The 15,625-nt window shown below is 49.9% G+C and overlaps 1 protein-coding gene across 1 annotated transcript; it reads right to left on the bottom strand.

The window, feature by feature from the left end:
- Positions 1 to 12,614: 12,614 nt before the first annotated feature.
- Positions 12,615 to 14,877, bottom strand: LOC143271892 (uncharacterized). Its single transcript, XM_076564505.1, has one exon. It carries the CDS (start codon positions 14,421 to 14,423, stop codon positions 12,621 to 12,623), a length of 1,803 nt encoding a protein of 600 aa, XP_076420620.1. The 5' UTR covers positions 14,424 to 14,877; the 3' UTR covers positions 12,615 to 12,620.
- Between the last annotated feature and the right edge of the window lie 748 nt (positions 14,878 to 15,625).

Here is a 15,625-nt window from a genome sequence, read left to right as displayed (position 1 = left end):
CGTTAAATCATCACAACTGTGGGAGTTGGTCTTTGTTCTTTTAATTTTATTAAAGTGGCAAGTGTAATCTAGAGTGGTTAAGAAAATTGCTCAAGGAACCCAGCTCACAAGCACTGGCATCAGTTTCTATAGGACTCAAGAAACACTGCTAACGTGGGTAGATAAACATAACAGCATGCAAACAAGTGCTTTCTCAAGGGCTGAGCTTTGAGCTCCCCAGAGGCAGCATGCAGGCCTGTCTTTACATCCTTACACACTGATCCTGTCCTTACTTGGAGACAAACAAGGTCGCTTGGGATTAACCACTCTATTCCATTAGTCACCAAAGCTCTCTCATGACTCCCAACATTCCCCTATTGGTGAGAGATTTATAGACAGTGAATTACTCCCTTAATACCTAGCCTACTTATGTTCCAGACTTGATTTTCTTTTATTGATCATGATGTAGCCCTTGATGTATGCCAAGGAAACTAGTTTGCCCTCTGTTTTTCCCTGCCATAGATAGAGAAGAGCCTTAAATAAATCGCACTAATCATGTTAGTAAAAACAGAAAATAAGGCACATGGCCTTGTTCAGGTATTAAATAGCTTCTTTTCAAAGTTGTTGTAATACCACCATATAGATATTATAGAATAAGCCCCATCTTTTGCTAGGATAAACAATTTCATGGGATTGTAGGGTTTTTTTATATTATTATTACCTGTTTTAATGCATCTGGTTTTTCTTTGGGCTTGATATCACTTTTACTGCCTGGAAAAATTTCAGTTTACATTCAGATGTATAATTCTTGCAAATGAAGTACAGTTACATTCACATTATGCTCACCATCTGCAGAGTGAGTTCAAAAACCTTAATACTCTCCAACTGTGTTAACTTTTCCCAGGTGCGACCTGAAATTTCACAAAGTTAACACATTTAGTATGTAGATCCAGTAGGGTTTCTTTCTTTCTTTCTTTTTTTTTTTTTTTGAAAACCACATTTAAAATTATTTGATAAAAGTTCTAAATTCATTGTTCATCTCTATAGTCTACTAGTCAAAATATCAAAACAAACAAACAAACCATTCTCCCAGTCATTTGCAATCCTTGCTTTTATAGTCTCTCTCCCTTTCTCCCTTGGCCTCCTCCTCTTCGGTGTTTTTTTGTTTTTTTTTTTGTTTTGTTTTGTTTTGTTTTATTTTGTTTTTTTAAGACAAGGTCTCCCTATGTAGCCCTGGCTGTTCCTGGAACTCACAATGTAGACCAGGCTGGCCTCAAACTCACAGAGGTCTGCCTGCCCCTGTCTGAGATTAAAGCCATTCACCACCACACCTGCTGTTTTCTCTCTCTTAATCACCAAGGTTCTAGACTTTAAGGGGCTGGGAAGGGAGATCAAACAAATGAACTTGAACAAAGACAGCATTTTCCAGGAGGTCTTCAACGCTGTTGAAAAGTCAACTGCAGAATGAACAACAAAAACCAGTTGCCAAGTCAGCTGATGGTAAGTGTTCCAAAATGACCTTGTAGTTTTTCCTTCAGGAGACTGTGGTCCAAGAAAACATATTTAGTATCTTGCCTAAGTAGGTTTCAAGGAAATAGAGATCTTTGCTAATAACAAACCTTTTTGATTTTTTTTCTTTTATTCTTCTCTCACATATTGATCCCTACCACAGTTTCCCCTCCCTTCACTCCTTCTGGTCCCCCTCCCCCTCTCCCCCAGGGCCACAACTCCTCCATTTCCCTTCAGGAAAAAAAAAAAAGAGCCGGCCTCCCAGGGATATTCAACTGAACATTCTATAACAAGTTACAATAAGACTAGGCACAAACCCTCATATCAAGACTGGATGAGGCAACCCGGTAGGAAGAAAAGGGTCCCAAGAGCAAGCAAAAAAAAGTCAGAGACACCCCCACTCCCACTGTTAGGAGTCCCACAAGAACACCAAACTACACAACCATGACCTATATGGGCCTAGCTCAGACCCAGTCTGTGGGTTCAGTCTCTGCGATGCCCTATGAGCCCTGCTTAGTTGATTCTGTAGGCAGTGTTCTTGTGGTATCCTTGACCCCTCTGGCTCCTGCAATCCCTCCTCCTCTGCTAGCCTTATGCTTGCAAGTAATAACATACATCCATTTCCCAGGTTCACTCTCAACTATTTTATAAATGAATGTAAATAAACACTACAACAAGAGGAAATGTATGAAAACAAGAATTTGCATTATGCTCTTAAGAGGAGCAAGTTAGGGCTAGAAAGATGGCTTAGAAGTTAAGAGGACTAGCTCTTTTTGTAGAAGACCCTAGTTCTGTTTCTCGGCATTCATGGCTGGGGGTGGGGGCACTCGCAACCACCTGTAACTCCAGTTTTAGGGATCAGCTGGCCTCTTCTGGACTTCGAATGCACCCACAAGCATGGGCAAATGCAAAAGAGCACACAAGTGTGAGCACACACACACACACACACACACACACACAAATACAAATTAAATCAATCTTTTTTTTTTTTTAAATAGGCAATTCAGGTGGCACAAACCTGAAGTCTAAGCACTTGGAAGGTTGAGGCAAGAAGATCTGGAGTTCAAGACCAGCTTGGGCTCCATGAGAACATGCCTTTAAGATAGAGAAAAGAACAATTTACATAAAAATAATTATTTTACTAATTCCATATAATTCTTATTCACTAAGGTGTATCTCTAAGGATTTCTTCCAAGCAAGCTTTATTAAGTTTGTGTTACTGTTAATCAATAAATTAATTGGACAATTTATTTTTATTTCTCAATTATTACCACTGATCTTCCTGTCCCTCCCCAGCACACCATTTCTCTGTTCCTGCCACTATATTTAATTATTGGAAATTCCCAAGTCTGGCACTAGTTTGAAAGCAAACGACTGAAAGAAAAAACCCGTGAAAGCAATTGGTATCCAAAAGGAGGAGGGGCTGGGAATTGGAATTAGATACATGCCAGTAATCCCAGAATTTGAGAGGCAGAAGATTCAGGTGAGTTTGAGGCCAGCCTGAGCTATGTGAGACCTTGTCAGTGAATGAATGAGTGATTTTAAAAAGGAAAAGACTTCTATGTCTTACAGAGAGAGGACCTAAGGGAACTACATGCAGTCAATACATCACCTTTACTGGAAGTTTGTCAAGATTTCTTCTTTCCGTTTTTTTTAAAGGTGGTTCCATAGCTGGAGTGGTGGGTGGTATGCATTTGTAATCAAGAGGCAGCGGCAGGAAAATTACACATTTGAGGCCAGCCTGGAGTACAGATTGAGTCTAAGACTCGCCTAACCTACATAGGGAGCTCTTGTTTCAAACAAAGTTTGTTTGTTTTTAAGTTTATGTTGAAAGCGTTTAACTGCTATTATTATGTCTCTTTCTGCGTGGATCGGGGCTTTTTAAAGAGTGGTATAGAATTTTCAATGATTTTTCCGTGGTGTAGAGCCGACCGAAAAGCCCATGTGCACAAAATTTAAGTGATTAATAAATAGCTGACATAAAGAAAAGGGGAGCCTCTTCATTAGCCATACATACTGTTTTCTCTCAGCTTCTTGCCTTTCTCTTGCTCTTGGCTACTGTTAAGTCATCGGTGATTTAAAAAAAAAAAAAAAAAAAAAAAAAAAGGAAGTCTTTTGCTCAGAGAAGTGGCGGCTCCCTAAACGCTAATAACCGGGAGTAGATTCTCTCTCTATGCGGTTCTGCAGAAGGTGCTCAAGGTGCTTGGAAGGTGCTTTGACGCCTCATCAAGAGCACGCGGCTTCACTGTAAGTTAGAAATGGAAAGTTGAGTGTAAAACAGAAGTCAGTTTGTTCACACAAGGAAAATCAAAGTATCGGTGTGACTTTCCAGTAAGTGACAACCTGGGTCTGCGAACTGGGTCTTTGGGATCATTAACAAAACTGCAAGAAGGAAGAGAAGACACAGCAGCTGCTGGGGATGTTTTCCGCGCGGCGGGGGCAGATGGGAGGCTCCAGACTGGCCCGCGGCGCCTCTGCACCTGGCAAGAGTGTCCGAAGCACACCTGCGGGCCGGGGCGGCGCCCCTGGACGCACTCCCGCGCAGCCGGCGTGGGCGCCCCCAGGGGGTTCGGCGGCTGGGGAGCAGACGTGCTGGAGCAGCTTCCGTGCACCGGCTCGCCTCCAGGGGGCCGGGGCGCCAGAGTACTGCGGCGCGCAGCCAGCTCCGGCCGGCCGGCGTCTCCCGGAGGCGCGCGGAGTCGGCGGTGCGGTGCGCTGCGAGGACAGGTGCAAAGATTGGCCCGTTAACTCCCTGCGTCTCCTCTAGCAGCACCCCCCAAGCCCCCGCCCTCCCTCCTTTCAGTTTTAGGATCTCCTTAGTGTTTGGATCGGTTCGCTCTTCGTTATGCGTTGCGCTGAAAATGACTCGATGGTTTCCCTACTTCTTTGAACTGAACGCTAACTGCAGAAAATGCCTTATCGGGAGTTGGATTAAGAGGGAGGAGTGTGTGTGTGTGTGTGTGTGTGTGTGTGTGAGAGAGAGAGAGAGAGAGAGAGAGAGAGAGAGAGAGAGAGAGAGAGAGAGAGAGAGAGAGAGAGAGAGAGAGAGAGAGAACAGGGGCTTCTATCTCCAGGACAGACAGAATGATACATACTGTCATTAACAGTTTTGACCCACCCAGACCCCACCCTTCGGTTGCATCTATCACAGTCATTACAAAGGGGCCGCGCTGTCTCACAGCTTGCGCTGTTCCTGGGGCTCTCAGGCTGGCTTAATGAGGTGCACCCAGCCGGGGCTATTGTGCAGCGCGATCGAGACAGGAGCAGGACTGCAAGGATCCTAGCAGCTGCTCGAAGCAGCCGGGGCTTCAGCAGCCGCTAAGCCTAAACCTCAAGTGGATGGATGACTCTGGAAGTGTTTTCCTGAAGGAACCCGCCAGGCTTTGGAAGACCGTGGCAGGGTTAGTGAACTTAGATGGGGCTTTCCTGTTGTGCACTTGAACTGGCTGGAGGCAAGTGCGGTCGCTCGGGTAATCTCGGGGGTGCTGGGGGCGGGGGTGGTGCTGGCGGTTTAAAGCCAGTCCTCGGTCAAAAGGCGGCTAGGATCAATTTCCCCTCCAAACACTCAACTCTTCCTCTTACCTTTTGTTAGCTTGGCTTTCCCACCCCCTCCTCCCCCCTGGTGTGGTCTGAACCCTGCATCTTGCTCAGGGCTTTGATTGTGCATTTAAATGTAATTCTGATTGGTGAATGCTCTCTTTTTTTGTTGTTGTTGTGATTACTAGAGATTACCTTAGTCCTGCCTTTCCAGTTCTGCGCCCAGCAAAAGCAGTTTTGAAAAATTAAGTGCAAAAAAAAAAAAAAAAAAAATGACAAAGCAATATGAGGTTGCTGTGGTAAGTGAACTTTTAAACCAAAAATTATCGTTCTTCTGGTATGCTCTGTCTGTGGGTGGTGTAAAAGGATCCACACACAAAGGGTTGGGGGCTGGGAAGAGGGGGTGATTAAACGGACAAACAAAACCCACTATTTCTGATTTATTTGTTTATTTGCTTCTTTTTTTTCTTTCTCTCTCCTGGTAATGGTCAACAGACAAGTACTGTGCTTTATTTGATAGTATTGGGTTGGCAATGGACTTGATGCATTTAAAGTGGGTGAGAGTTGACAGTCAGTAGGGGATGGGGGTCCCCCTGGAACTAGGATATGGTCTGTTCTCAGAAGAACCCTGAAGCTCGGACTTCCTGAACTTACCAGAGTTCTCTGGGCTTTCCCCCACAGAAAAAGAACAATAGGGTCTTGCTCAGGCCCTCAGGCTACCTCAGTGGCCTCCCCTGAGCCCACCACCCCTTGTTCTTCTGTTCTTCCTCAGGTAGCAACATTAGAGGCCATCACTCTTAGACGGATTTTAGATCTTGAATTGAGAACCAAATAATGCTTATGGAAAGTTGTGGACCTGAAAGGTTGAAAAAGGCCTTGCTTACACCTTCCCTGTCCCATTCCCTTTAATGGGAAAATGGACAGATCCTTTCAACAGCCTCTCTGTGTCGCTTTTGTTTATTTTAAAGTGGAAGTATATTCCAGGGAGGGATTCCTCAGTTTCACCTCATCTCATTCGTTTTCTAAGAATGGCTATCCAATATGATGTTTGTTGGCCAAGTTAACAATTCTAAGTTGGGTGAAGTACTCAACTTCTCCTCTGGAGAATTCTAAATGCTGGCTGGATCTTCTCATATGGGAAAGTGAAAGACCCCCAGGGGAGATCTTCCCTCAGGGAGAGACCCCGGACCCGGGAAACACACCGAAACCACAGATCAGATGCAAACAGCAAGAGGCTTTATTAAATGCACAGGTACCTGGGGCCAAGTCTCTCAGAAGACTTGCGCGCCTACCGAGGGCAAAGGGGACTTTTTATGGGATTTCAGGGGCAGAGGCGCGGCTACAGAAGCGAGAAGCATAGTTACAGGGTCCCTATTGGCTGTTTTACAGAGGGCCAGGGTGAACTTGGGGTCGCGTTCTTTAATTATCAGAAGTTTGATGTGTGGCTGACTTGGCCTTGCCCAGGCCAGCTGCCTATTCTTCAAGGCCAGGGGCCCGCCATAAAATATCAACTGTCTTACTCCCAAGGCTGCTGACCCAATTATCCCCTATCTTAGGCCCGATGGCTGACCATAGTTATCTTTTTCTTCCAAGGCCGGCTGGCTAGTTAGTCACAGCTGTGAACTCCTGTTTTTCTGATTCCTGCAGAATGGCGTTTCTAAGGCCAAGTTATTGGGGGGGCATAACATCGGCCCAACGCCCCATATCCTCATAATGGAGCGGGGGTCTTTCATTCCCCCATTTTCTTTTGTACCAAATGAAATCTTTCATTCATGGGGAAGAATAGGGATGTGGCTCCATTTCCACCTGGCTGAGTTGTTGGTATTGTTGGGTCAATACCAAGGTCTGAACAATAGAAACACGTTCCCTGATAAATTGGACAAGTCTGTTTAGGATGCAGGGCCCAAGTGTCAGAAGGAGCAATAAAATCAGAAGGGGCCCTATAAGGGTGGAGACGAGGGTGGTGAGCCAGGGAGACCTTTCGAACCATCCTTCAAACCATCCCTGTTGTTCTTTAAAAAGTTTTTGTCTTTGTTCTAATCTCTTTCTTAATTTGGCCATGCTATCTCTTACCATCCCAGTATGATCCGCATAGAAGCAACATTCTTCTCTGAGGGCAGCACATAAGCCCCCTTCCTGCAGGAAGAGGAGGTCTAATCCCCTCCGGTTCTGCAGAACTACCTCAGACAGGGAGGTGAGTGACTTTTCCAAGGCACTCACGGATTCCTCCAGTGCCTGGATATCAGTATGCATGGCAACCTGGAGTTGTCTGAACTGGTTGGTTTCCATGAGGGCAGTGGTACCTGTGCCTATTCCGGTGGCGATTCCTCCCACAGTTAATCCACCTAGTATTAGGGCCAGGGTTAGCGAGACTGGCTCTCTTTTTATACGGGGGACCCCTGTTTCATATCGAGCATAGATATCTTCAGGTGTATGGTAGATTATCCTGGGGTACAATTCTATTAGTACACAATAATCGGCCATGTTAGCTAGTATTGAGGGAGAGAGGCATGGTGTAAGTCCAGTGCTACAGGCCCAGTAAGTTCCGCTGGGAGCCACGAGATAATGGGGTCCTGGGACAAGTACCTGGGTGTGATTGCACAGGTGTTGATGGGTATAGGGTACGGTCCCCAGACATAGTCCTTGTCCTGACACCTCGGAGATTGTGAGCTTATGCTGAGGTGTCGAGGCACATCCTGGTGGGGGTGAAGAAGAGTTGGTGAAGCTTCCGACTACGGCCACCCCCTCATAATAGGGAGGTGCGGAAACTAGGCATAACCAGCACTCCTGAGTCCGATTTGGGTTGGTAACATTGAGGGCTGAGTAAGCGCCCTCTATAAGATTCAATAGCCGGTCTCCCGTACCTGGTCTGGGTGGCTGGAGGATGGCTGGGGTTACAGCGACATTTGGAGCCGTGCTTGGGCGAATAGCGGGGAAAGAGGGACGCTTTTGGTCAGAGAGAACCTGGTTGGGACCTATAAAGGTGGAGAGCTCCGTGATTTTAAGCTTAATCGTAAACACAACTCCCTGGTCCCGTCTTGTCATGTAAAGTCTAAGTCCCCATGTTTTACCTTTAATCCAGTCTTGTGTGGTCTCCCTTCCCTTCTGAGTGAAAGATATATTCAGGGGGTTGCATGTGAAATTTACACAGGGACCCTCCCCCTTCCAGTAAGTGTTATCTCTTCCTGACGTGACAGTTCCCCAACAATGTCCTTGGGTAAGGGGACGCCACGAGTGGCTTTTTTCTTGGGTAGCTCTTTTTACCCTAATGAGGTCCCAAGTGGATGAAGGCTTCCAATAGGTATTCCCAGTTGTTTCACATCCCCATGTTTTACAGAAGTAACTTTCATAACCCCCACATTGGCTAATCATCTTTTTGTCCCTACCATCCCGGGGGCAGACGTAGAAGGGTAGTTGTGACAGGGCTGCCCTGGCTTCAGGGTGACCACATCCGTATTTTCCGTCATTACATTTGCAAGTTCCCTTACCGTCCTGACAGACGTCTGGTGCTCTGGGGTTCATGGGGTCAGTGGTAGGGATGTCCCAGTCCTCTGACCCCGCTGCTAATTGGCAGAGATCTGGATGTAAGTTAGGCCACCATGTAAAGGGGGTGTGAAGGGCGGTTGTTTGCCAGACCGTCTCCCCAGTTTGTGAGACAACCTGCCAGGTAATTTTCTTAACCAGGTGGGGGCTCTCTGGTGATGCCCCTCCTAATGTCAGGAGGAGGACTATTAGGGGGATCAAGGGGACCCCCGAGTGAGTCTTATCTTGAGTGGGTTCGAAGAGCGTTGAACTTTCCATGTTGATGTCTCGGTGTCCTCAGCTTCGTCGGGTTCCTTGGCAGCCTTCACATGTGACGCGTGGACCCAAGCCGCTATCCCGTCAACCTTGAGTGCGGTGGGAGTAGTTAACAGGACGGTGTAGGGTCCTTTCCACCTCGGTTCTAGGTTCTTGGATTGATGGCGTCGGACCCAGACAGAGTCCCCAATCTTGAATGGATGAGGCACCACCGGGCGATTCAGTTGCTCCCGGTATGCATCCGCCAGGGGTTTCCACACCGTCTTTTGCACCAGCTGGAGGGCTTGGAGGTGTGCCTCTAGGGTAGGGCTAGTGGCAAAAGAGGAGATGTCAGGGTGAAGGAAATTTACAATTGGTGGGGGAGCTCCATACATAATCTCGAACGGGGTTAGGCCATGAGGCCCAGGAGTGTTCCGGGCTCGGTAAAGGGCTAGGGGGAGTAGGAGCACCCAATCTCTAGTGCCAGTTGCAAGCGTTAATTTGGTTAAAGTCTCCTTAATGGTTCTATTTGCACGTTCTACCTGTCCTGAGCTCTGGGGGCGGTATGCACAATGAAGTTTCCAATCAATCCCCAGTAGCCTGGCCACCTTCTGACTTACCTGGGAGACAAAGGCGGGCCCATTGTCTGACCCCAATATCTGGGGCATTCCATACCTGGGAAAAATTTCTTCCAGGAGCTTCTTGGTTACCACGTTAGCGGTCTCCTTCTTGGTAGGGAAGATCTCCATCCACCCTGAAAATGTGTCTACAAAAATCAGAAGGTATTTATATCCATATAGTCCGGGTTTTACCTCGGTGAAGTCAATTTCCCAATGGACTCCTGGGCGGTGACCTCGCAGGCGGCTCCCTCTGCTCAGATGGGCTTTTCCTGGATTAACTTGGGCACAGGCAGGGCAGCTGGAAGTCACCTGTTGGAGGACCTGTTCCTGATTCAATAATACAGTACCCGAAGTCTCATCAGCCAGAAGGGCCCTCATCTTGTTTTTGCTCAGATGGGTTAACGCGTGGAGGAACTTGAGCATATATTTGGTATGGGAGGTTGGCATAACTAATTTGTCATCCATTATATAAGCTTGTCGCTCGGGGCTCCATCTCGCCCCCATTTTCTTCGCTAGTTCCTGGTCCTCCGGGCTGTAAGACATGGGGTCTCTACTTGGCTGTTGGTCCTGCAAGACCAACAGCTGGTCGCCCCTTGGGGGTTGTAAGGCGACTGTCCGGGCTGTTAGATCAGCCAGCCGATTTCCCCGTGCCACGACAGAGTCATCTTTTTGGTGCCCCGGACAATGTATGATGCTGAGCTGATGCGGGAGGAACAATGCCTTTAAGAGTTCTAAAATTTCTTTTTTGTTTTTAATTTCCTTACCCTCCGAGGTCAAGAGGCCTCTTCTTCTGTAGATTTCTCCATGTACATGAGCAGTGGCGAAGGCATATCTGCTGTCAGTATAAACCATGAGTCTCTTACCTTCCGCCATCCGGAGGGCCTGGGTCAGAGCGATCAGCTCTGCTCTTTGGGCCGATGTTCCAGGCGGCAGCGGTGAGGCCCAAACTACCTCTGATTCGGTGGTAACAGCTGCTCCGGCCCTCCGTTCTCCTTCTTGGTAGAAGCTGCTCCCATCCGTGAACCAGATAAAATCTGGTTTCGACAGCGGTTGATCTGTTAGGTCAGAGCGGGTGCCATGGACCTCCGCCAGAATCTGGAGGCAATCGTGCTCCTCGGATGGGTCTGGCAAGGGCAGCAGGGTTGCGGGGTTGAGGGAGACAACTGGTCCGAACACCACTCGGTCTGTGTCTAGCAACAGAGCCTGGTAGTGGGTCATCCTGGAATTTGAGAGCCACCTGTCTGGGGGCTGCCGGACCAGAGCTTCCACCGCATGAGAGGATAACACAGTTAATGGCTGTCCCAAAGTCAGTTTCCCTGCATCCTTGAGCAAAACAGCAATGGCGGCTACCATGCGCAGACAAGGGGGCCATCCTGCAGCTACCGAGTCTAATTTCTTGGATAAATAAGCTACAGGTCTCTTCCATGGCCCCAATCTCTGTACCAGTACCCCTTTTGCAAAGCCTGAGTTCTCGTCCACGAACAGTTCAAAAGGCTTGGTCAGATCTGGCAGGCCAAGGGCTGGTGACTCAAGTAAGATGTTCTTAATTCGTTGAAAGGCCTGTTGCTGCTCCTCTCCCCAGTGGAACATGGTCCCAGGCTTGGTGAGAGGATACAGGGGGGCAGCCATTTCAGCAAAACCCGGGATCCAGAGGCGGCAGTAGCCGGCTGTACCTAGGAACTCCCGCACCTGGCGGGGGTTCCTTGGAGGGGGTATGGAGAGTATGGCCTCTTTCCGTGCTCTCGTGAGCCATCTCTGTCCTCCCTCTAGGGCATAACCCAAGTAAATGACTTTGCTTTGGCAAATCTGAGCCTTCTTAGCCGAAGCCCGATAGCCCTTCTGTCCCAGTTTAGTCAAAAGGGCCCGAGTGCCCCTCTGACATTCAGCCTGGGTTCTGGCTGCTAGGAGGAGGTCGTCCACATATTGGAGCAAGATTAAGGCCGGGTGTTCAACCCGGAATTCGGCTAAGTCTGAGTGTAAGGCTTCATCAAAAAGAGTCGGGCTGTTTTTAAACCCCTGGGGGAGCCGAGTCCAGGTCAACTGTCCTGAAAGTCCCATCTCTGGGTCTCTCCATTCAAAAGCGAACAGTAGTTGGCTCTGGGGGTGCAATCTCAAACAGAAGAAGGCATCCTTCAAGTCCAGTATCGTATACCAAACGTGGGTTGGCGGAAGAGTGCTGAGGAGGTTGTAAGGGTTTGGCACCGTGGGGTGTATATCTTCAACCCGTTTATTAACCTCCCTCAGGTCTTGAACCGGTCTATAATCCCCTGTCCCAGGTTTCTTTACAGGCAGGAGGGGGGTATTCCAAGGTGATCGACAGGGCACAAGTACTCCCTGGTCCAAAAGTCTCCTGATGTGCGGTTTAATGCCCTCGTGGGCTTCCCGGGACATAGGATACTGTTTGATTGAAACGGGAGTGGCAGAAGCTTTTAACTGAATAACAAGTGGGGGTTGGTCGCGAGCCAGCCCCAAGCCGCCAGTCTCTGCCCATGCTGAGGGAAATTCCCTCAACCAGTCCTGCATTTCTTGTGGTGGCTCCTTAGAGGGCTCAGATTCAAACAGGCGGTATTCCTCTTCCAGTTTTAGGGTTAGGACTTGTAGGGGGGTCCCTTTGGGTCCTGTCACAGTCGACCCCTTATCATCAAAATAGATCTGAGCCTTGAGCTTAGTCAACAGGTCTCGGCCCAATAATGGGTGAGGGCAGTCAGGTATATGCAAAAAAGAGTGGATTACCTGTCCAGATGCCAGCTGAACCTTTCTCTCGGTGGTCCATCGATATCTCCTGCTACCTGTGGCCCCCTGGACCAAAGCTGTGCGGTCACTGAGAGAGCCCCCGGTGTGGGTCAGGACTGAATGTTGAGCCCCGGTGTCCACCAGGAAGGTCACTGGCTGCCCCCCAATCTTGAGAGTTATCCTAGGCTCAGGGGGGGGCTCCTGGCCTTGACCTCCCTAATCCTCCAGATTGAGGAGGTCCGTGGCCCTTGACTTAGGCTTCCGAGACTCTTGAGGCTTCTTTGGGCAGTCACGAGCCCAATGTCCTCTCTCTCTACAGTAAGCACACTGGTCTTTGTCCAGTGGTGGCTTTCTCCGATCTCTCTTCCTAACTCCCTCGCTGACCTGTCCCTGAGATACTACAGTGGCCAGGACTTTAGTTATTTCCCTATGACGCTTTTTATCTCTCTCTTCCTGCCTCTGCCATCATCTCTCTTCCCGCTCTTCAGGAGTTTCTCTCTTATTAAACACTTTTTCTGCCTCTCTCAATAAATCTGACAAACTGAGTGAATGCAATCCTTCTAGTCTCTGTAACTTGGCCCTTATATCTGGACTTGACTGATAGATGAAAGACAGTATGACACCCGGCGCCTGTCCTGGATCTTCTGGATCGTACGGGGTATACATTCTGTATGCCTCTCTAAGTCTTTCTAAGAACGCTGCCGGCGTTTCCTCCTTTCCCTGGGTTACATTTCTAACCTGGGCCAGATTGGTAGGGCGTCTAGCTGCCCCTCGGAGACCCGCCAAGAGCAACTGGCGATAGAGACGTAGGTGCTCCCTACCTTCCGGGGTCGCGAAGTCCCAGTTCGGGCGGGTGAGGGGAAAGGCTGCGTCAATGATATTAGGCAATTGGGTGGGTCTTCCATCTTCTCCTGGAACCCGCTTCCGAGCCTCCAGGAAGACCCGCTGCTTTTCCTCCACCGTCAGGAGGGTCTGCAGTAACTGCTGACAATCTTCCCAAGTGGGCTTGTGGGTCACTAAAATGGACTCAATCAGGTTAGTCAAGGCAACAGGGTCCTTAGAGAAAGGGGGATTATGTTGTTTCCAGTTGTAGAGATCAGACGCTGAAAACGGCCAGTATTGGAGCTGGTGGTTAGGACCTTCCCTAAGGGGAAAGGCTCTGGACTCCTTAGCTGGCTCGTCGCGCTTTCCTCGTAGGCGACCGGCAATTGGGGAGGGAGCCGGAATCTCATCTTCCCTCTCTCTCCTTGGAGGCTGTTCAGGCGCCTCCGGGGGGGCCGTCGGTCCCTCCGGTACCATTGCAGGGGCCACCGGTCCCTCCGGTGCCCGATTCCCTGGGTATGGTGGTGGGTCCTCTGTGAGGAGGTCAATAAGAGGTGAATTGGGGTCCGGGGGGAGGACGGGAGCCTTAGGGGAATCCTTTCGTGGGAGAACAGGGTAAAGGGAGGAGGAAGGAGAGGCGGGAGGGAGCAGTGGTTTGGCGCTCATCAGTGGCGCCGTCCCTCCTGAGCCCCCTTCCCCAAATCGGGGCTCCCCAGTCGTCCCAGAGCCGGTCGGGGAGCAGTCTCCCGCCGATCCCATCCCCGGCCCCGCCTGAGCGCCGGCACCATAACCTGCGGCCGCCTGCGCGCCCGCCTGCGCGTTCCCACCTCCCACAGTCGCCTGCGCACCCGCCTGCGCGTTCCCACCTCCCACAGTCGCCTGCGCACCCGCCTGCGCGTTCCCACCTCCCACAGTCGCCTGCGCACCCGCCTGCGCGTTCCCACCTCCCACAGTCGCCTGCGCACCCGCCTGCGCGTTCCCACCTCCCACAGTCGCCTGCGCCGGCGCGGCGGCCTGCGGGGAGAGGAAAAGACTTGCTGGTGTGGGGTTAGGGAGGAACAGGGAGTGGGAGGGATCCGCCGATCTGGCTTCCTCGGCCCCGGGATTCGGCGAGCGCTGCTGTTGCCGGGGGGCCGAGGGGAAGAGAAACGGCTTAACCCATGGGGGAGGTTCTGTTGTCAGGAGTCTCCACATGGCAATGTATGGGACCTGGTCCGGGTGGCCCTGGGGACTGGAAGCAAAAACTTTTCCCTCCACCTGTGAAATAAGACTAAGGTTAAAGGTTCCCTGACGAGGCCATCCTACATTCATTTTAACCCAATCGGCCTCGCAAAGAGTGATCCATTTTTTCTTCTTGATTACGACTCCTTCGTTGTTGGCTCGTATCTTTACGTCTGACCAGTGTTTAAGCGTGAGGCTCAAGGGGGTGGTGACAGTCTGTCCCATGGTTGTCTCTAGGAGGAGAACGGTTAAACAGAAAACAAGGAACAACAAACCAATACAAATAACACTGACACGCGCTGCGCGGCTTCGGTTCCAAACCGAAAGCAAAACCTCAGAAGGAGACTGCGAGGGTCCAACCCCCTCTTCTCCAACCAGCACAACGTATCCCTCTGATACGTGAGTGGCCCCAAAAAACCGTGCCCCAGAGGGCAATACAGACCGTGCCTCAGAAGGCACTTCAGACCGTGCCTCAGAAGGCACTTCAGACCGTGCCTCAGAAGGCACTACAGATTCCCGTGGAATTCCTTCCAGGGTTTCAGATTTCCCTAGGACGTCTCCTAGGGTTCAGCGGCGAAGTCCAGGCCCGTCGGCCCCCTCTTTCAGATCCACTGACACAGACAGATTATCAGACGCAGGCGCGGAGACAAACAAACAACACTCAACACTTAGGCAAACAGACAACACTCAGACTGGACAGGGATGACATAAACCAAGGCCGGCCGGCTTACCTCCTGATGGTGGGTCGGTGGTCCCAGGGAGGGGTCTCAATCCCCGTACGGGCCACCAAATGAAAGACCCCCAGGGGAGATCTTCCCTCAGGGAGAGACCCCGGACCCGGGAAACACACCGAAACCACAGATCAGATGCAAACAGCAAGAGGCTTTATTAAATGCACAGGTACCTGGGGCCAAGTCTCTCAGAAGACTTGCGCGCCTACCGAGGGCAAAGGGGACTTTTTATGGGATTTCAGGGGCAGAGGCGCGGCTACAGAAGCGAGAAGCATAGTTACAGGGTCCCTATTGGCTGTTTTACAGAGGGCCAGGGTGAACTTGGGGTCGCGTTCTTTAATTATCAGAAGTTTGATGTGTGGCTGACTTGGCCTTGCCCAGGCCAGCTGCCTATTCTTCAAGGCCAGGGGCCCGCCATAAAATATCAACTGTCTTACTCCCAAGGCTGCTGACCCAATTATCCCCTATCTTAGGCCCGATGGCTGACCATAGTTATCTTTTTCTTCCAAGGCCGGCTGGCTAGTTAGTCACAGCTGTGAACTCCTGTTTTTCTGATTCCTGCAGAATGGCGTTTCTAAGGCCAAGTTATTGGGGGGGCATAACATCGGCCCAACGCCCCATATCCTCATAATGGAGCGGGGGTCTTTCAAAAGAAGTATTAGTGCTCAGTAGTCTTAATCCATCATCATCATTATT

The sequence above is a fragment of the Peromyscus maniculatus genome, chromosome 2, assembly GCF_049852395.1.
Source record: "Peromyscus maniculatus bairdii isolate BWxNUB_F1_BW_parent chromosome 2, HU_Pman_BW_mat_3.1, whole genome shotgun sequence".
Taxonomy (NCBI): Eukaryota; Metazoa; Chordata; class Mammalia; order Rodentia; family Cricetidae; genus Peromyscus; species Peromyscus maniculatus.
The sequence above is the reverse complement of the archived record's forward strand: the minus strand, read 5'-3'. Positions and strand labels throughout refer to the sequence as shown.